We start from the raw sequence: 21,886 nt of genomic DNA, 5'->3' as shown, positions 1-21,886 counted from the left end.
AATGGTAGAATTTGTCACTGGTAGACATTCCACTATGGTCGAGTGGAACATCTCCACTGGGTCCACTGTAGGCGCCTCTTCTACCGTTGACAACGGTAGGCGTGATAACCCGTCAGCATTTCCATGCTGTTTTGTTCCTTTGTATTCTATGTCATATTGGTGTGCCCCTTGGAAAAGGGACCACCTCTGTAGCCTTTGCGCTGTCATAATGGGAACGCCCTTTTTAGGGTTGAATATGGAGACGAGGGGTTGATGGTCAGTCAACAAGGTAAATTTTTGTCCGTGTAGGTAATGGTTGAATTTCTTCACCCCCCACACCAGGCTGAGTGCCTCCCTGTCGATCTGGGCATAGTTACGCTCAGCTGAGTTCAATGAGCGTGACGCAAAAGCTATCGGCCGCTCTGAGCCATCAGGGAATCTATGCGATAATACCGCTCCCACGCCGTAAGGGGATGCATCGCACGCCAGTCTGATTGGCAGTGATGGGTTGTAATGAGCCAACACTTCCCTGGACGTGATCAAGCCTTTGCATTTATGGAAGGCACGTTTACAGTCTTCGCTCCATTTCCAAACTACTCCCGTTTGTAGCAGTGCGTTAAGAGGGTGCAGAACCGTCGACAAGTTTGGTAAAAATTTATGATAGTAATTTATTAATCCCAGGAACGACCTTAATTGTGAGACATTTTCAGGCGCTGGGGCCTTTATGACCGCTTCAATTTTTTCAGGTGACTTATGCAACCCTTCTTCGTTAATGACATGGCCACAATATGATATTTGTTTCTGGAAAAATTCGCACTTGGGGCGATTTGCTCATAGGCCCCGTTCTCTCAGCCTCGTGAGCACCTGCTCCAAGTTGGCAAGGTGCTCGTTGTCGTTTTCTCCTGTTACAAGGATGTCGTCTAGGTAGCATTGAGTCCCCGGAATCCCTTGCAGGACTTGCTCCATAGCTCTTTGCCAGATAGCCGGAGCTGATGCCACTCCGAAAACCAGTCGATTGTACTGGTACAGGCCTTTGTGTGTGTTTATCGTGAGATACTTTTTAGAGGCCTCCTCAACCTCCATCTGTAGATATGCCTGTGCTAAGTCAATTTTGGTGAAACGTTTCCCTCCGGATAGTGAGGCGAAAATATCTTCTATCCTCGGAAGAGGATACTGTACCGTGTGAAGGACCGGGTTTACAGTCACCTTGAAGTCCCCACAGATGTGAACTTTTCTCTGTTCTTCAGATTTATCATTATTCAACGTTTTCTTCATGACCGGGACGATGGGTGTTGCCCACTCGCTCCAATCTACCTTGGATAACACGCCTGCTTTTTCCAAATTCTCCAGCTCTGCCTCGACGGCTGGACGAATTGCGTATGGCACCGGCCTTGCCTTAAAAAACTTGGGAATTGCCGCATCTTCCACTTTTATTGAGGCGGTGGCGCCTTTCAGGGTTCCTAGTTCCTGTTGAAACACTTCTTTGGCGTTAGCCAAGATTTCTTTTAATCATCCAGGTATGACGTCATCATCATTTTTTTTCTTACTGGTCACTGTCAGTGCCTGAATGGAGTGCCAGTCTAAACGTATCTTTTTGATGTGTCTTTCAAAGGTATATGCAGAAATAGCCGTTCGTAATCCCGTCGACTCATGACGGTCAGAGCTGATCCTGTATCTACCTCCATTTTGGCTGGGGACCCTGCTATCGTGAGGGTAACCCAAATGGTCTGGTAATCTTCTTTGACAATTACATTATGTAATTTGAGACAGCTTAGTCTCTTGTTTCCGGAGTCGCTATCGCTCTTCTGGTCTTCGGAGCTACTGTCCGTCATCATTTGTACCTTTCTGTAGTTTTTCTTATTGACCTTTTTACTGTCAGCGGATTTTTTTTCCAGATCTGCATACACGTGCAATGTGTCCCATCTTTCCGCATTGCCTGCATGCTTTGTCCTTGAACCAGCAGTCCTTCTGGTCATGGGTGGATCTGCCGCAGCGATAACATCTCTCGAAACCCCGTGTCATTTCATGGGTGCCGAAGTCCTGTGGCTTTTGCTGTATCTCTGCAGCTCCTCTTGCTGCTGCTTCGTATGATACAGCCACACTGAAAGCCTTGTCCAGTGTCAAATCTTTCTCAGAAAGTAGTCTTTTCTGTGTTCCTTCGCTTAGGAGACCGCAGACGAATTTGTCTGAGAATCTGCCAGTCCTGCCCCGAATTGGCAGTGCTTTGACAGCTTTCGTAATTCGGTGAGGTAATCAGCGTTACTTTCATTCTTGTGCTGATTCCTCCTGAAGAATTTGAATCGTTCCGCTATCAGCAGCGGTGTTGGGTTTAAGTGCTCCTGTAAGGTATCAACAATCTCATTAAAATTCTTGTCCATCGGTTTGGCTGGAGTGATCAAGTTTCGTAACAGCCCGTATGTCCTTGCGCCCATCAGATTTAGAAGTACCGATGCCTTTTTATCATCCGCTACTTCATTCGCCTTGCAATATACCTCCACTCTTTCCACATGTGGTCCAATCTTCTATATCACTATCGAAAGCAGTAATATTGCCAGTCTTCGGCATCTTGAAAATCTAAAATGGTGCTTCCCGCGCTTTTCCTTCTTCCCCGCCGAGTTAAGATGGCGCCTCCCGCACTTTCCCGCTGCTGCCAACGCTGTTCCCGTTGCGACCTGCAGCTTTTCGTGGTATTTCTATTTAAAAATTTTAAAAAAAAAATATATATCTCTTCACTAGTTTCTCCGTTACTTGGAGAACTGTTCCCGTCGTGGAGCGGACCCTCTGGGACTTTCCCCTCCCTCTGTTCGGTCCAAACGCCGACCTGCTTTGCAGCACCGGCCGCGCCCCGAGTGCTCCACCCTCTCTCTTTGCTCCTGCTTCCCGACTCGCTGCCCGGCCCCGTTGCAGAGCCACCCGATCGAGCTCTAGCCCGCCGCAGCCCAGGAAGGATCAGTGCACTACCTGCCACCAGCCCGTTTAGCTGGTGAAACCACAGTTTTGTTTTTTTTCTTGCTTCTGGCTTCGACCTTCATCTGAGGAATCGATCCCCTTGAGGTGCTGCCGAATTGCAGGTAAGTTGGTTTCTAACTCGTCGCCACTGTTAGATCCGTGTGTTAATGGAGACACGGAATGCAGGAGTTGATTTAACAAGTGTTTACTGAACAAAGTCTGGAGGTGAACTAACTACACAAGACGCTACACAGGCTTATATACCCGAGTGGTCACTACTGGTACTACAGTATACAGGGGCTTCAAAAACATAGTTCCTCTTAAAGGTACATACACTACAACCCCCAACACCATGAGCTCTTATCTTGTGCAGTAACTTTTTATCGAATGCCTGGAAATCCAAATACACTACATCTACTGGTTCCCCTTGATCCACCCTGCTCATTACATCCTCAAAGAACTCTAATAAATTTGTCAAACACGATTTCCCTTCATAAAACCATGTTGACGCTGCCTGATCGTATTACAATTTTCCAAATGTCCTGCTACAATCCCTTAATAATGGATTCCAGCATTTTCCCAATGACAGATGTTAGGCTGACTGGCCTATAGTTTCCTGCTTTCTGTCTCCCTACTTTCTTGAATAGGGGACGTTACATTTGCAGTTTTCCAATCCGCTGGGACATTTCCAGAATCTAGGGAATTTTGGAAGACTACAACCAATGCATCCACTATCTCTGCAGCCACTTCTTTTAAGACCCATGGGTGCAGGCCATCAGGTCCAGGGGACTTGCCAGCCTTTAGTCCCATTAGTTTGCAGAGTACTTTTTCTGTGGTGATAATGATTGTTTTAAGTTCCTCCCTCCCTTTTGCCCCTTGATTATGTACTATTATTGGGATGCTTTTAGTGTCTTCTACAGTGAAGACAGATACAAAATTTGTTCAAAGTCTTTGCCATTTCCTTGTTTCCCATTATTAATTCCCCAGTCTTATCCTCGAAGGGACCAATGTTTACTTTAGTTACTCTCTTCCTTTTTATATACATGTAGAAGCTCTTACTGTCTGTTTTTATATTTCTTGCTAGTTTACTCTCAATCTATTTTCTCCCTCTATTATTTTTTTAGTCATCCTTTGCTGGTTTCTAAAAATTTCCCAATCTTCTGGCCTATCACTAATTTTCACAACATTGTATGTCTTTTCTTTCAAATTGATACCATCCTTAACTTCCTTAATTAGCCACGGATGGTTCATCCTTCTCATAGTCTTTCTTTTTCACTGGAATATATCTTTCTTGAGAGTTATGAAATATTTCTATAATAGCTCTATAATTGCAGATGCTGGAAATCTGAAATAAAAACAGACAATGCTGGAAATACTTAGCAAGTCAGGCAGCATCTGTGGAAAGAGAAACAGAGTTAACGTTTCAGGTCGATGACCTTTCGTCAGATATTATCCCAGTTCTGTATTAGTTACCTTCTCCAGATTGCTAAGCTTGTCTTGTGCCTGTTTCTTATCCATCTCTGCTTTTGAAAGGCTAATTTTTATCATTTTCAGTTCTTCTTGTAAAGAAGTGGTCCGAACTGGAAAAAAAAATTGCCATATCTGGTTGTTCATTTGTGCTTAGGGATTTTCTGGAAGAGTTGCTGCAAAAGCCTAATTCAACAAGTCCCCCCCCCCCAGTGGCCTTGTAGGTAAAGACAACACCGAGTGCAATATTAAGCTATACAGACCATAGATCCTAGGTTTGATCGATGGTCTGTGCTGAGTTAGAAGGTCTCAATTGGGACAGCAGTTGGAGTGATACCACTGACCTCAGCACCCCTTGGGCCACGAAGAAAAATCAGTCAGTGTCCTGCTCACGAAAGCTATTCAGCAAGCCTTGCTCTAAAGTACTCAGTGAGGACAGAATCAGATTTTGCTGTGATATCGTGCTGCTGCTCATTATCTCAGCTTATAAAAGAATGGCTATTTTGGGTGAGGTACTGCAGGAGTGCTAACATCTGTGGAACTGCATCCCAGCAAGAGTCTTCAGGACCAGAGACAAGAAACAGTGAAAACTAGAAGAAAAAATATAGTAAGTCTCTGGGTTATTTGACACGAATCGAAGAGGGAAAAAATATAGGTGCTACAGGCCTAGAAATTGGTTCACACCAGTCTGCCAGGATGAACTGGGTGCAAGGTATAATCCCCGTGCTGGAACCTGTAAACTTCACTGGGCCTCAGGCCTCATTTACACACAAACCAGTGAGCTGCAGACACCTGTTGGGCATCCCCAGGCAGCTCACCAGCGAAGATGATTTCAGGCCGCTGCATTGCTGGCAACGGCCCTCAGGTAGGTTCTAAAATAGGGGGAGAAGTGTTGGGAAGGAAGGCATCTACCCGGGGTGGGGGGGAGGAAGCGATTGGGAAAGAGAGGGGGACAACAATAGAGAATTGGAGGGGAAGAAACAGCAATCGGGAGAGGGAGCCATTGGGGACAAACAATAGTATGACAGAACAACGTTCATGCACCCAAATATGCAAAGAAACGAATGCCTCTTTCTGGGCCGAGCACTGGACGCCTCTTTTTCTGCCTTCACCAATATGGTGGCAGGTGTACAGGTACTTCCAGTGCGTAATGAACAAATGCACCCAGCCCGTCATATTGTAAGCTTAGGCCCCTGTTTTGTGCCTGTAAAATTATCACTAAGAGTGAGGAAAGGTTAGGGGAAACTTCTGTACATAGAAGATTGATGGAGCATGGAGTGCTTTGCCTCAAGAAGTGGTTACAGACCATTGTATCCTGCAAGGGAAAATTGATTTTAAAAAATTGAAGCAGAGGAGAATACAAGGCTATGAGGAGAGAGTGGTGCAGTGGAATTACATTTGGATTGCTTCAACAAAAAGCTGGCACAGACACAATAGGCAGACTGCCTCTTTCTGTGTTGTAAAGATGTAGTTACATGGTATTCATTACTTATTCCCTATTTTTGTCAGCTGTGGCTCAGTTGGTAGCACACTCGTTTAAGTCAGAAGGTTGTGGGTTCCAGGGACTTGTGCACATAAAGCTAGGATGACACTCCAGTGCAGTGCCGAGGGAGTGCTGCACTGTCGGAGGTGCCGTCTTTCGGATGAGATGTTAAACCGAGGCCCCGTCTGCTCTCTCAGGTGGACATAAAAGGTCCCAAGGCACTATTCTGAAGAAGAGCAGGAGAGTTATCCCCGGTGTCTGGGCCATTATTTATCCCTCAATCCACATAACAAAAACAGATCGTAGTCGTGAAAGGCGCTATATAAATGCAAGTCCTTTTTATTAATTTAAATTATGAATATCTAACATTAACAGAATGATTTTCAATTTAAAAACACAAGGAAGATAATTAGGTTCGATGATGTTCTCATTCAGTCATTTTGCCTTGGCAACTCCCTTCCTCAGCATCTCTACCTTGTAACCTTCCTGCCTTCAAAAATCTTAAGGTCCTCCTCTTTGACTGTTTTTACGCCCGACTTCCTTCCTTTCTCCCCCCACTGCCTTCTCCACCCCAGCCTGGTGTCTAATCACTATCTAACATCCTATAATCTGCTCTGAGACTGCTCTGTAAATAATGTGTGCTATAGAAATGTAGCTTATTGCTATTTTGAGATCAGAACTGTTGTAAAAATACATAAACGTTACACAGAAACAGGCCATTAGGCCCAGCCAGTCATGTCAGATTTACCCTCCACGTGAGCAAATAGTTCTGATCACATTTTCCCATCCTGTTCCCATACCCCTTCAACCCCTTTTCCTTCACCAACCTATCCAATCCAATTTTGAACGGTGACATAGTTTCTGCATCAACCACTAACACTGCAAATGAATTCACAGTCTCATAACTCTCTGGGCAAAGAAATATCTCTTACAGTATTATGATCACTGTTCCCCAAAAGCTGTCCCACAGAAACGTGTTGCACTTGCCCCACTTAATTCTCCAGAACTAGATCCAGCACTGCTTCTGTCTTCGTTGGGCTAGAAACACACTGATCAAGAAAGTTCTCGTACATATTTCAGGAATTCCTCACTCTCTTTGCCCTTTACACTCCTTACTATCCAAGTCTATATTGGGATAACTGAAGTCCCCCATTATCTCTACTCTGTAATTCTTGCATCTTTCTGTAATTTCCCTGCAAATTTGCTCCTCTATTTCCTTCCCACTATTTGGTGGCCTAAAGTATACACCCAGTAACATCATAGCTCCTCTATTGTTCTTTAATTCCAACCAAATAGAGTTATCTTACCAAAAAAGTATCTGTTCTAAATATCTTACATTTAATTCTCTATCTGTGGCCCCTTGTTGTTGACCCTTCAACTACTGGACAAAGTCTGCTTCCATCTACTCTGCCCCATCCTTTCATAATTTTAAACACTTCTATTATATCACCAGTCAATCTGCATTGTTCTAACGAAAAATGACCCAATTTTTCAAATCTTTCTTTGTATTTAATATAGTGGCAAAAACAGATCTATCTCAAAGAAAGGGAGGATTGAGAACATAATATTCCTGGCTACAAGATATTCAGGAAAGATAGGGAAGGAAAAAAAGGAGGGGGGTGGCAGTATTGACCATGGAAACTATTAAAGCACCGGAGAGGAATGATGCAGTCGAGGGGGTCAAAGACCCTTATTTGGTTAGCATTAAGGAACAATAGAGGAGCTATTAGTGTAAAGACCAAAGTGGGGAAGGAACTTCTGAAATATTTACAAGAGAACTTTCTTGATCAGTGTATTTCCAACCCAATGAGGAAGGAAGCAGTGCTGGATCTAGTTCTGGGGAATCAAGTGGGGCAAGTGGAGCATGTTTCAGTGGGAGAGCATTTGGGGAACAACAACTTGCATTTATATAGCAACTGCGATCATTAACACCATCAGGTGTAGAATAGTTATGGAAAAGGACAAGGAACAATCAAGCTTAAAAATACTTAACTGGAAGAGGGCTAACTTCAGTGAGTTGAAAAGGGATCTGGCCCAGGTGGATTGGAATCAAAAATTGGTAGGCAAAACAGTAATTGAACAATGGGAGGCCTTCAAAGAGGAGATGGTTCTGGTACAGAATAGACACATTCCCATCAAGGGGAAAGGAAGGCATCCAAAGCTGGAGCTCCTTGGATGATAGAGAGGTTAAAATGAGACAGAAAAAAGGAGTCTTAGGACAAACATAAGGTTCATAATACAGTAGAGAACCAAGGTGAATAAATAAAGTATAGAGGAGATCTAAAAAACATAATAAGAGGGGTAGAGAGTGTAGGAGAATAGCTTAGCGGCTAACATAAAAGGGAACCCAAAAGTCTTGCGCATAAATAGGATAGTCAAAGGAAGGTTGGGATCAATTAGGGTCCAAAAAGGAGATATTCTTGTGGAGGAAGGCGGCATGGGTGAGGTACTAAATGACTACTTTGCATCTGTCTTCAATAGAGAAGAGGATGCTGCCAATGTAGTAGTAAAGAAGGCAGTAGTGATATTGGAAAGGATAAAAATAGATAAAGAGGAGGTACTTAAAAGGTTGGCAGTCTTCAAAGTAGAAAAGTCACCTGGTCTGGATGGGATGCATCCTAGGTTACTGAGGGAAGTAAGGATGGAAATTGCGGAGGCTCTGGCCACAATCTTCCCATCCTCCTTCGATATGGGGTTGTGTCAGAGGACTGAAGGATTGCAAATGTTACATACCTGTTTAAAAAAAAGAGGGATAAACCCGGCAATTACATACCAGTCAGCCTAACGTCGGTGGTGGGAAAACTTTTACAGACAATAATCCAGGACAAAAATAATTAGCATTTGGAAAAGTATGGGCTAGTAAAAAAGTCAGTATGGATTTGTTAAAGGCAAATTGTGTTTGACTAATTTGATTGAGTTCTTTGATGAAGTAACGGAGAGGGTTGATGAGGGTAGTGTAGTTGATGTGTATATAGACTTTCAAAAGGTGTTTGACAAAGTACCACATAATATTCTTGTTAGCAAAATTAAAGCTAGTGGGATTAAAGGGACAGTGGCAGAATGGATACAAAATTGGTTAAGGGACAGAAACGAGAGAGTAGTGGTGAACGGTTGTTTTTTGGACTAGAGAGAAGTGTGCAGTGGTGTCTCCTAGGGGTCGCTATCAGGACCACTGCTCTTTTTAATATATATTAATGACCTGGACTTGGATATACAGAGCATAATTTCAAAGTTTGCAGATGACATGCATCTTATAAATGTAGTAAACAATGAGGATAGTAACAGACTTCAGGCGAACATAGACAGACTGGTGAAATAGGCAGACACATGGCAGATGAAATTTAATGCAGAGAAGTGTGAAGTGACACATTTTGGTAGGAAGAATGAGGAGAGGCAATATGAACTAAATGGTGCAATTTTAAAGGGGGAGATCAGGGCTCAGGTGGAAATTGTAGTACAAATAGTAGTTCAAAAACAAACGAAATGGAAGAGAGTAGAGTAACCGTCAGAAATTGTACTTTAGGCACTACAGGTAAAGGGAAAACTAAAAGATGTAACGCGATTAAACCAGGAGAAATAAGAAACATGTGAGTAAAACATTAGAGCTGAAGGACAGGCTAGGGTGTGTGGCCCAAACAAGTGTTCTTTATACAAACTCATGGAGTATAAGGTAAACAGAATGAATTGCAGGTGCAAATTCAAATTGGAGGGTATGACATTGTAGCCATTACTGAGACATGGCTGCAAGACGGTCAGAAGTGGGAACTAAATATACCAGGTTATAAGGTCTACAGGAAAGATAGGGAAAATGGCAGAGGAGGAGTAGTAGCCTTAGTGGTTAGGGATGGAAATCACTTCAATGATGAGAGAGGATATAAAGAGAGGTAAGCAGGCAGTGGAGACTTTATGGGTAGAATTAAGAAACAGGAAAGGATTTAAGACTGTAGTGGGAGCTGTGTATAGCCCCCCTGGTGGCAGCTGTGAAGTGCTAGATTGTATAAATGCAGAGATTAGACCAGTGAGTAGCAAAGGCAAAGGCCTAGAAATTCATTAAGGTGCTGCCAGCTTTGCGCCCGGTTAACGCCTAAAGGGTGATTTTGCACCAAAAATGAGTTTGCGCAGATATTCAGCGCAGCGGTATTGGCGGCGGTAGCCGTTAGCGCTGCGCCGGCACCGATGACGTCATCGGTGTGCGCAGTGCCCCGGTTTCGCCCCGAAACCGCGCCAATCCTCATATTTAGTTGCGGCCGCAAACAGCGACCAGAAAACGGGGCCGTCCTGCTGCCTTAGTGGGGCGCTTTAAAGCGGAAGGTGCGGCCGGCCACTTTTGCGGCGCCCGCCTGCCCGCACCTCCTTCCCCGGCCTCCTCCACCCCCCCCCCCCCCCCGCGGCATTGCCGGCTGCTTTTCGCGAGCCCGGCACTTCTCTGTGGTGACGGGCTCATTTGCCGGCACTATCCAGCGGCGATCTCCCCGTTGCAGGCAGCTCCCCCTTAAGAGAAGGAGGAGGCCTGCAGTACCGCAGCCTGCCGCTGTGCAGCGCCTGGCGCAGCGGCGCCAAGAGCGCTGATATTCAGTGTCAGCGCACCAAGTGGAGGTGGGCACACCCTGGTATAGCGCCCGCTTCCGAATTGGGGTGCTAACAATGAATATCTGACGATCGCTATAGGCTTCCCGCCCACCGCTAACTTTTGGGCGCTAGGCAGCTGGCGGGTCCATAGTGATTTTCTAGGCCAAAGTGTTTTTAATGCGGAGTTTTAACTTTCATATAGATTGGGATAAGCAGACTAGCACCTGTCAGAAAGGTAGTGAATTTCTTGTGTGTCTAGGATAGTTTTCTACAACAATATGTCCTAGAGGCAACACGGGGCAAGCCATATTAGATTTAGTAATGAGCCAGATTTAGTTAACAGTCTAACTGTGCGTGAACATTTATCCAATAGCGATCATAACATGATCGAGTTTAACGTAGTGTTTGAAAGGGAGAAATGCGAAACTAAGATTCTAGATTTAGGCAAGGCCGACTTCAATGGGATGAGGCAGAGACTGTCCACAGTAAACTGGGCAAATCTGTTAACGGGTGAAACGACAGAAGATCAGTGGGAGATGTTTAAAAAAGAATTTAATGTGATACAGAACCAGTTAATACCCGAGGGACAAGAGCTCTACTTGCCAAAAAAAAGCCATGGATGACTAAAGAGGTAAGGGACAGCATAAAACGAAAAGAAAAAGCATACAAAAATAGCACAGATCCTGGCAAATGGGAAAGAGACAAAGAACAGCAAAGGGTCACTAAATAGATAGTAAGAGCTACAAAAAGGGAGTATGAAAATAAACTTGCAAGGGATATCAAAATTAATAAAGAATTTTTATAATTACATTAGGAAAAAGAGGGTAGTCAGGAGTAATGTTGGCCCCTTAAAAACTGAAAGCGGTGATATTGTCAATAATAATAAGGAAATCGTGGACATGTTGAATAATTATTTTGCGTCAGTGTTTACAGTAGAAGAGGAGGATAGCATGCCGGAAATCCCAAGGAAACTAATATTGAATCGGGGACAGGGACTCAATAAAATTAACGTAAATAAAATAACAGTAATGAAGAAAATAATGGCAATAAAGAGTGACAAATCCCCAGGACCAGATGGTTTCCATTACAGGGCTTTAAAGGAAGTAGGTAAGCACATGGCAGATGCCCTAACTATAATCTTTGAAAGTTCTCTAGATTCAGAACCGTTCCTTTAGATTGGAAAATTGTGCATGTCACTCTGCTATTTAAGAGTGGCGAGAGAGGGAAACCAGGGAATTATAGACCAGTTAGCCTGACATCTGTTGTCGGGAAATTGCTAGAGTCTATAATTAGGGAGAGGGCGACTGAACACATCGAAAATTTTCAGTTGATCAGAGAGAGCCAGCATGGATTTGTGAAAGGTAGGTCATGCCTGACAAACCTGATTGAATTTTTTTGAAGAGGTGACTAAGTAGTGGACAGGGGAATGTCTATGGATGTTATTTATATGGATTTCCAGAAAGCATTTGATAAAGTCCCACATAAGAGACTGTTCTCCAAGGCAGAAGCCCACAGAATTGAGGGTAAATTATTGACCTGGTTAGGAAATTGGCTGAGCGGCAGGAGACAGAGAGTAGGGATAATGGGCAGGTACTCAAATTGGCAGGATGTAACTAGTGGTGTCCTGCAGGGATCTGTGTTGGGCCCTCAACTATTCACAATATTTATTAACTTAACAGCAATGGCATAGAAAGTCATATATCCAAATTTGTCAATGACACAAAGATAGCTGGTATTGTAGGCAGTGTAGCTGAAAGCATAAAATTGCAAAGAGATATTGATAGATTAAGTGAATGGGCAAAACTGTGGCAAATGGATTTCAATGTAAGCAAATGTGAGGTCATCCACTTTGGTTCTAAAAAGGATAGAACAGGGTACTTTCTAAATGGTGAAAAGCTAAAATCAGTGGTGGTCCAGGTACATAGATCATTAAAATGTCATGAACAGGTACAGAAAATAATCAAAAAGGCTAATGGAATGCTGGCCTTTATATCTAGAGGACTAGAATACAAGGGCGTAGAAGTTATGCTGCAGCTATACAAAACCCTGGTTAGACCACAGCTGGAGTACTGTGAGCAGTTCTGGGCACCAAACCTTAGGAAGGATATATTGGCTCTGGAGGAAGTGCAGCGTAGGTTTACCAGAATGATACCCGGACTTCAAGGGTTACATTTTATGAGGAGAGACTACACAAACTAGGGTTGTATTCCCTTGAATTTAGACGGTTAAGGGGTGATCTGATCGAAGTTTTCAAGATATTAACGGGAACAGATAGGGTAGAGAGAAACTATTTGCACTGGTTGGGGATTCTAGAACTAGGAGGCATAGTCTAAAAATTAGAGCCAGACCTTTCAGGAGTGAAATAAAGAAATACTTCTACACACAAAGGGTGGTAAAAGTTTGTAACTCTCTTCCGCAAACAGCAATTGATGCTAGATCAATTGTTAATTTTAAATCTGAGATTGATAGTTTTTTGTTAACCAAAGGTATTGAGGGATATGGGCCAATGGCTAAAGGGTATAATGGTGTTAGGTGGCAGATCAGTCATGATCTCATTGAACGGCAGAACGGGCTCGAGTGGCCTACTCCTGTTCCTATGTACACAAATCTTTGAAGGTGGCAGGACAAATTGAGAAGGCTGTTAAAAAAGCATATGGGATCCTTGGCTTTATTAAAAGAGGAATAGAGTAAAAAAGCAAGGAAGTTATGCTAAACCTTGATGAACACTGGTTAGGTCTCAGGTGGAGTATTGTGTTGAATTCTGGACACCACACTTTAGTAAGAATGACAAGGCTTCCTAATCTCAGAGCCATAGGATCATAACAGCACAGAAGGAGGCCATTTGGCCCATCAAGTCCGTGCCGGCTCTGTAGAGCAATTCAGTCAGTCCCATCCCCCCGCTCTATCCCCGTAGCCCTGCAAGTTTATTTCCCTCAAGTGCCTATCCAGTCTTCCCTTGAAACCATTGAGTGTCTCCGCTTCCACCAGTTCCGTCGGCAGCGAATTCCAGGTCCTCACCACTCGCTGCATAAAAAAGTTTTTCCTCACATCCCCCCTGAATCTCTTGCCCAATACCTTAAATCTATGTCCCCTAGTCCTTGTACCATCAACTAGTGGGAACAGCCTTTCCCCGTCTAGCATATCCAAACACGTCATAATCTTGTACACCTGTTTAAAATCACCCCTCAACCTCCTTTGCTCGAACCTCCTTTGTGCAGAAGAGATTTACTAGAATGGTACCAAGGATGAGGGACCTCAGTTATGTGGAGAGACCGAGAAGCTGGGGTTGTTGAGAAAGTTAAGAGGAGATTTGATAGAGGTGTTCAAAATCATGAACGGTTTTGATAGAGTACATAAAGAGAAACCGTTTCCAGTGGCAGAAGGGTCGGTAACCAGAGGATACAGATTTAAGGTGATTGGTAAAAGTAGTAAGTTTTTTTTTTACACAGCGAGTTGTGATCTGGATGCACTGCCTGAAAGGGTTGTGGAAGCAGATTCAATAGCAACATTCAAAAGAGAATTGGATAAATATTTGAAGGGAAAAAATTACAGGGCTCAGATGGGCCATGTGTTTTCTGTGGAATTTTAGAGTATTTTTCCCCTCATTGGCCCAGGGTTTTTCCTGTTTTTTTGCTTCTCCCAGATTACATAGCTACAGGGTGGGGGGATGGTAGGAAGTATCTGGTCATGATGCTCCAGTCATTATGAGTGTGGGGCAGGCTTGATGGGCCAGCTGGTCTTATCCTGCCTGTTATCTTCATATGTTCATATATGGCACAAATCACCAATTCAGCAAGCATACTCAGAGAGGCTTGTAAAGATAGAAGAATGGGGAAAAGTTCATTTGTGGGTAAGGATGCACTTCAGAGATTAAGGTTTCAGAATATTGATTTGGTAATTTAGGAGGGTTTTCAATTGTTCCTAACCATGCTATTACAATCCTGACAGAACTTAAGACATGCTGAGCTGTTAATTAAAAAATGATGCCATGCCACAGAAGGTTGACTTACCAACACATGATCTCACAGAATGGAGTGCTGCACTCCACTGAGTTCCAGATTGAAGCCAAGCAGTATGGAGATGCAGATAAGAGACCAACTGCGTCCACAGAGGTGGAGGGAAAAATTGGGGAGTCTCGTCATTGACATGCTGTTGCATGTCTCTTTGCTAGAAAGCAGCATTAACAAAGGCCTGGGGGCATACTGGCCACTTACTCGGTTGCACAACTGTGATTTTCGTTTCCATTTCTCCTTCAAAGCCCCTCAGCGTATGCTTGCTGAAGTCATGAAGTTTGTGCCAAATGTGAAGGCACTTTAGTGTTCTGGGTTTTTGTCCACTAGGAAGTGAATGAAGTGGACCAGATAAAGGTTGCATGCAAAAATAAAGGAAGAAAAGTAACTTGGCTGATGGCTGAGTTTATCCAGGAAGAAGCCAAGCCATCAGATGATTCCTGCCAACACTCATTGATGGCTCAGTCAGTTTATCCAATGAGTAACTCAGCTATACAGGCCAGAAAGATTCCATGGTAAATTCCTAGTCTGTGGTAAGTTAGCTACAATTGACCTCAGTGCACCTGGGTTAGGGAAACATGGACAGAGTTCTCACTCCTGATCACTATCTTGCAACTCTCATAATAAGTGTGTACACGGACTCGTTATAATGGCCTCCATGGTAAAACTCACACATATGTAGGTGAGGTTCTGGGAGGGTGGAGGAAAAATGAGGAAGGAGTCAATATCTTCAGTAGAGGATAGGAGGGAAAGAAATAAAATAAAGGAAAGAAAGTAGCGGATTTTAAATAAAAAGAAATTAATGGAATTTTAGCCATCTTGATACACACAAAAGTTTTAAAACTGAACACTATACTTAGAACAATATGAGCACAGTAAGAGTACTTCAGTACTAAATGTTTAATGAGGCATTCCAGGTACACCTAATGTAATCAGTTTGCTTGAAGTGGTTAAAGTTGGAGGTCGAAACAAAGACAATATGTATTAGCACAAGAAATTAAATATATACAGATTAAATTAAACTTTATGATTATGCTAAAAATACAGTATCTCAGTCAGAATATCATGTTTCAACGGAATAGATTGCCCTGGTTGATGCTGGCCATGATGCTCACCTCCGGCTTGTGTGGTGGGGGGGGGGGGGGGGGGGGGGCGCGCCACACTTTCACACCGTAAATAGTCAAGCCCATTTTTAACGTGAAAAATAACACTTCTACATAAAAAAGTGAGCGGTATAGATTACAATGAAAATAGCACCTTGGTATACGGAGGAGAATAAACTGCTAGATCTTCATTCTTGATTATGTCATCTGAATCTTCCTAAAGAGATTTCACTGTAATCACCATTATTTGCTGTATTAATACACTGGCTCGGAATTTGCAATGAGAATAGCGGTGAGGCTAACAGCTCTCACCGTTCTAATGAAGGAAATCGGACAGCAACTTCTGGCTTCTGCACATGTGCAGTTAAACGCGGAAATCCTGAAGTTGCTGTGAGAGATACCCTGCTCCGCCACAGGGTGCACTGTTGCAGTCCTCGCCAATAGACTCGGCATTGAAATGACTGCAACGGCGTGAACTTGGGGTACTTGTCCACTAGTTCTGCACTAAAAATGGCTGAAAAAGTTAGGGCTGGTGCATTCAGGAGTAAGTGAGTTTTTAACAGCGTAATAGGTGATAATTACTGCTGAACAACCTCTCTGGCCTAGAAAAATTTATTTTACAAGTGTGGAGTCTCATTCTCAGAAGAAAATTAGTGATAGAGTTTTTTTTTTAATTTAATTTTTTTTAAATTTTGCTGTATGTCTCTTTTATCTCTCTCTCTTAATCCCATCCGCATTTCCCAAGCTTTCTTTCACTTTCTGTACACGATTTAAATCGAATTTATTTTTCCTGCTTTATACTTCCTGGTTTGGACTCTGCGTGGCTCAGTGAGGGTTCTTCAATCTGATTGGTTGAAGAGCCTCACTGTTGCTTTATTGTTCACAGATGCCACAGATCCCAGTAGAAGGTGCTGCGCTGAAACAGACTCCGGATATGGGGAAATTTCCGCTGACAAGCCCATGAAAAGTCTGTGGGCAGCTGTCAGCGAGGTGAATGGTGAACTCCTTTGCCACTGAGAGCAAAATCAGGGCCTATTACTTCAAAGGACGTCATTGCACGATAAAGGACCAACACCTGTTTCCACAGATTAGTGGAGTTCTCCACTCCAATGAGGAGGTGCCGATCAGACAATAATCATTCTGGAGAGGGGAGGGAAATCTAAGGAAGAGTCACCATCTGACTGTTTTTACACATCTTGTGGCTCAAGTGTGACTTGGAGACAAGTTTTCCACTTGCCTGCAGGAAGGAAATGAAGATCACAAATTACAACATATCAATTTCCAAACGCCTCTTACCTTGTAAATCACTGATCATTTCTGAGCCAAGGCTGCGATCTCTTCTCTCAGTATCCAAAGCAGATTGTTGCTGGATAATATCCTTCTCCAGCTGCAGCTTGGTATTCTCTAAAGCTCGGTTTCTCTCCTGCAGATCACTATTTACAGTCTCTAACTGGCTCATGTTCTTTGTTATTTCAGTTTGGTTCCTCCGTAATCTTGCAGCTGTGTCCGATTCAGATCGTAGCAAAGCATTAGCTTCTTCTAACTATTAATAAACAACAGCATTAAGTTTTTCAGGCATACCTTGCTTTTTTGATTTGGAAAAACTTCAGCATATGGGTTTAGGGCTTACTTGTTTTTGTAACTGCACTATTTTCTCGTTTGATATGTGAGTGTTCTGGTTCATTTTCTTCAAATCCTCAAGTTGTTCCTTCAGTGTAGATACTACAGATAAATCAGTAAGCAGTTAAAAGTTACAGCCACCTTATCAATGAAATGTAAACCATTGTGGAACTGATTTTCTATTAAAAGAATTTCTAATAGGCACAAATTTCAAGAAAATATCTAACAAGCCGCATTTTAATCAGCAAACATGAAAAAGCAAAAAGCGGCAGTGTTGCATTGGGACACTGGTACCTCACCTAAATCGGCACTCTTATTGTGAAAGTACAGACAGTGAATGTCAGTATGCTATTCAACCATTTGAGAGAAATGCAACAACAACCACCTGCATTTATATAGCACCTTTAACGTAGTAAAAATGTCCCACGGCACTTCACAGGAGCGTTATCAAACAAAATTTAACACTGAACCACATAAGGAGCTATTAGGACACGTGAGGTAGGTTTTAAGGAGCGCTTAAAAAGGAGGAGAGAGGTAGAGGGGTTTAGGGAGGGAATTCCAGAACTTAGGGCCAAGGCAGCTTAAGGCACGGCCACCAACGGTGGAGTGATTAAAATCGGGGATGTGCAAGAGGCCAGAATTGGAGGAGCACAGAGATCTCGGAAGGTTGTAGGGCTGGAGGAGATTACAGAGATAGGGAGGGTCAAGGCGATGGAGGGATTTGAAAACAAGGATGAGAATTTTACAATCGAGGCGTTGACAGACCAGGAGCCAATGTAGGTCAGTGAGCACAGGGCAAGATGGGCAACCAGGTCTTGGTGCAAGTTAGGGTGCGGGCAGCGGATTTTTAGATCAGCTCGGGGGAATCTTCACAACTGAATCTTATCCTGTCCTTAATAACAACAGAAAACGCTGGAAAAACTCAGCAGGCCAGGCAACATCCGTGGAGAGAGAAACAGAGTTAACATTTCAGGTCGAAGGCCCTTCGTCAGAACTGAGAAAAAAGCAGGAAATGAAACAGATTAAAAAGCAAGTTTGGGGGCTGGGAAATGGGGGAGGGGATGAAAGAACAAAAGGGAAGGTCTGTGGGGGGTGAAGAGACATTAAGAGATAGTCAAGGCAAGACGAGATGGTAATAGGACAGGTAAAGAAACAAAGGATGGCTCTAGATGAAGTGTGGAATACGCTGGCAGAATGAAAGACAGCTGCCATGTGGGAGAGGAAAAAAAAGGAAAAGGCACAAACCAAAAGTGTGGATAAAAAATATATAAAAATACAATAGGGACCGAGGTTATGATCTGAAATTGTTGAACTCGATCCTGTCCTTACCAGGTGTCTGCACATTTGCACTTTACAGTGGGAGTTATTGAATAACATTTAAGAGTGGAATCGCATTTTCATTGTTTTCCCCCATGGCTCATTGTTGTGCAATAGAAATTGTTTACTAGCCACAGGTGTGGCTACACCATCACCGTTTTAGCCACATGCACTAATTTTAGTAGCAACACCTTGCATACACTCATACAATATATACAACTTCACATGTATATTTACTTACAAACATCTACCACCATTCAGTAACCAATGAAGTAAAGCACACACACTCTGCTTTTTGTCTTAGCATTTTTATCAACAAACGTACAAAAAGGTTAAAGTACACATGCATACACCATGTAAATATGAGTACTGAGATCACATGCCCAACGACAGTGTCTATCTCATTTTTAATTTACTAATCAGAATTAGCCACATCTAGATTCCCAATTACCCACATGTGGCTAGTGGCAAATATATTGGACAACACTGTCCTAGCCCAAGACTAGTAAATATATATTTTTTAAATTATACAATTGATCTTGGGGTGCAGCTATACTGACAAAGGAATGTGATAGCCATTTGCTTGAGTGTCCATCATTAATGGTAATCTGATTTATTCTAGTGTTCCCGTTGTAGCCCCGATTCTGAAGTTCTGGTGAAATCACAGCTCTGGTGAAATCACCGTCGAAGGTTTCACTCTAGCATGGAAACCACTTATCTATAATTCTAAAGTCGCAGTATAAATGCATCCTTAGATGAACAGTGCACGCAGCAATCCTGAACTAAATATTGCTACAGCATAAGGAAAAGCAAATATAATGTTACAGAAAATTGATGACAAGTTGATTATGTAAGTTACAATTGTTCTTCTCCCATGTCGTTACATCCTTTTTATAATATGGAGACCAGATCTATTCACAGTACTCCATGTGTGGTCTAACCAAGGTTCTATACAAGATTAGCATAACTTCTCTGCTTTTCAATTCTATCCCTCTGGAAATGAACCCCAGTGCTTTGTTTGCTTATTCACCTCAAGTGCTCAAGTCTCACTCCAGGACTTGAGCACAAAAATCTAGGCTGACACTCCAGTGCAGTACGAGGGAGAGCTGCACTGTCGGAGGTGCCGTCTTTCAGATGAGACATTAAACTGAGGCCCCATCTGCCCTCTCAGGGATGGATGTAAAAGATCCCACGGCACGATTTCAAAGAAGAGATGGGGAGTTATCCCCGGTGCCCTGGCCAATATTTATCCCTCAACCAACATCACAAACAGATTATCTGGTCATTATCACATTGCTGTTTGTGGGAGCTTGCTGTGCGCAAATTGGCTGCCGCGTTTCCTACATTACAACAGTGACTACACTTCAAAAAAGTACTTCATTGGCTGTGAAGCGCTTTGGGACGTCCGGTGGTCGTGAAAGGCGCTAAATAAATGCAAGTCTTCCTTCCTTCACCTGCATGGCCTCCTTATTCTTCCTACCAAAATGTACGACCTCACACTTATCTATATTGAAGTTAATTTGGAAATGACATGTCCATTCTGAAAGTTTATTAATGCCTTCCTGTATTTTGTCGCAGTCCTCCTCTGTATTAATTATATACACACCCTCAATTTGTTGTCGTCAGCAAATTTTGAAATTACAAAATAGAAACACAAACATAATGGTTTTTGTTAACCAGGTCATTAAAGGGGCATTAGGAGTGTACTAATACTACTGGCAAAGAAACATTTCTTCTAATTTCTAGCACTAAATCCGGCCTTTTCCATGGATTTTTTCCACTACCCTTTTGAAGATATGATACCCTGAATTGCACAATTGGCCATAGAATAACTTGTTTCTATTTATATTGAAATGCCCATGGGAAGCACGCTAGTATTTGATTAGTTTTGCCTTAAATTATAATTAATTAAATAGGCACAAAGAAGAGTATTCTATCATACAGGGCAGTACAGTTAATTCAGTTAATTAAATAAATCTGGAATAAAAAAGCTAGCATCAGTAATGGTAACCATGAAACTATCGGATTGTCGTAAAAACCCATCTGGTTCAATAATGTCCTTCAGGGAAGGAAATCTGCCGTCCTTATCTGGTCTGGCCTAAATGTGACTCCAGACCCACAACAATGTGGTTGACTCTTAACTGCCCTCTGAAATGGCCCAGCAAGCCACTCAGTTGAAACAAATCGCTACAAAACAAAATAATAAAAACGAAACCGGGTGGACCACCTGGCATCGACCTTGGCACCGGCTACGGACATGGCAACGACACATCCAGCCCAGTCAACCCTGCAAAGTCCTCCTCACCAACATCTGGGACTTGTGCCAAAATTGGGAGAGCTGTCCCACAGACCAGTCAAGCAACAGCCTGATATAGTCATACTCACAGAATCATACCTTTCAGCCAATATGCCAAACTCCTCCATCACCATCCCTGGGTATGTCCTGTAGAACCGACAGGACAGGCCCACCAGGGGTGGCGGCACAGTGGTATACAGTTGGGAAGGAGTAGCCCTGGGAGTCCTCAACATCGACTCCGGACCCCATGAAGTCTCATGGCTTTAGGTCAAGCATGGGCAAGGAAATCTCCTGCTGATTACCACCTACCGCCCTCCCTCAGCGGATGAATCAGTACTCCGCCATGTTGAACAACACTTGGAAGAAGCACAGAGTAGCAAGGGCACAGAATGTACTCTGGGTGGGGGACTTCAATGTCCATCACCAAGAGTGGCTCGGTAGCACCACTACTGACCAAGCTGGCAGAGTCCTGAAGGACATAGCTGCCAGTCTGGACCTGCGACAGGTGGTGAGAGAACCAACACGAGGGGAAAAACCTACTTGACCTCGTACTCACCAATCTACCCGTCACAGATGCATCTGTCCATGACAGTATTGGTAGCAGTGACCACCGCATAGTCATTGTGGAGACAAAGTCCCGTCTTCACAGCGGACACCCTCCATCATGTTGTGTGGCACGACCACCGTGCTAAATGAGATAGATTCAGAACAGATTTAGGAGCTCAAAACTGGGCATCCATGAGGCGCTGTGGGCCATCAGCAGCAGCAGAATTATATTCCACCACAATCTGTAACCTCATGGCCCAGCATATCCCTCACTCTACCATTACCATCAAGCCAGGGGACCAAACCTGGTTCAATAAGGAGTGTAGACGAGCATGCCAAGAGCAGCACCATGCGTACCTAAAAGGGAGGTGCCAACCTGGGGAAGCTGCAACACAGGGCTACATGCATGCTAACAAGCGGAAGCAGCATGCTATAAACAGAGCTAAGTGATCCCACAATCAATGGGTCAGATCAAAGCTCTGCAGTCCTGCCACATCCAGTCGTGAATGGTGGGGGACCATAAACAACCAACGGGAGGAGGAGGCTC

General features: G+C 43.4%; 1 protein-coding gene across 3 annotated transcripts in view; it reads right to left on the bottom strand.

The window, feature by feature from the left end:
- Positions 1 to 21,886, bottom strand: part of rock1 (Rho-associated, coiled-coil containing protein kinase 1) — a 245,316-nt gene that overhangs the window by 69,351 nt on the left and 154,079 nt on the right. For all 3 annotated transcript variants that reach the window (XM_085992815.1, XM_085992816.1, XM_085992813.1), the window contains exons 15-17: positions 17,191 to 17,282; positions 16,857 to 17,103; positions 4,402 to 4,508 (exon numbers count right to left, since the gene is read on the bottom strand). In XM_085992815.1, the coding sequence (XP_085848941.1) occupies positions 4,402 to 4,508; positions 16,857 to 17,103; positions 17,191 to 17,282 (446 nt within the window). The remainder of the gene's footprint in view (positions 1 to 4,401; positions 4,509 to 16,856; positions 17,104 to 17,190; positions 17,283 to 21,886) is intronic.

Source organism: Somniosus microcephalus, chromosome 7 (assembly GCF_052327205.1).
Source record: "Somniosus microcephalus isolate GS21.2 chromosome 7, FLI_Smic_1.0, whole genome shotgun sequence".
Lineage (NCBI taxonomy): Eukaryota > Metazoa > Chordata > Chondrichthyes > Squaliformes > Somniosidae > Somniosus > Somniosus microcephalus.
This window is presented reverse-complemented; position numbering and strand designations above follow the sequence as displayed.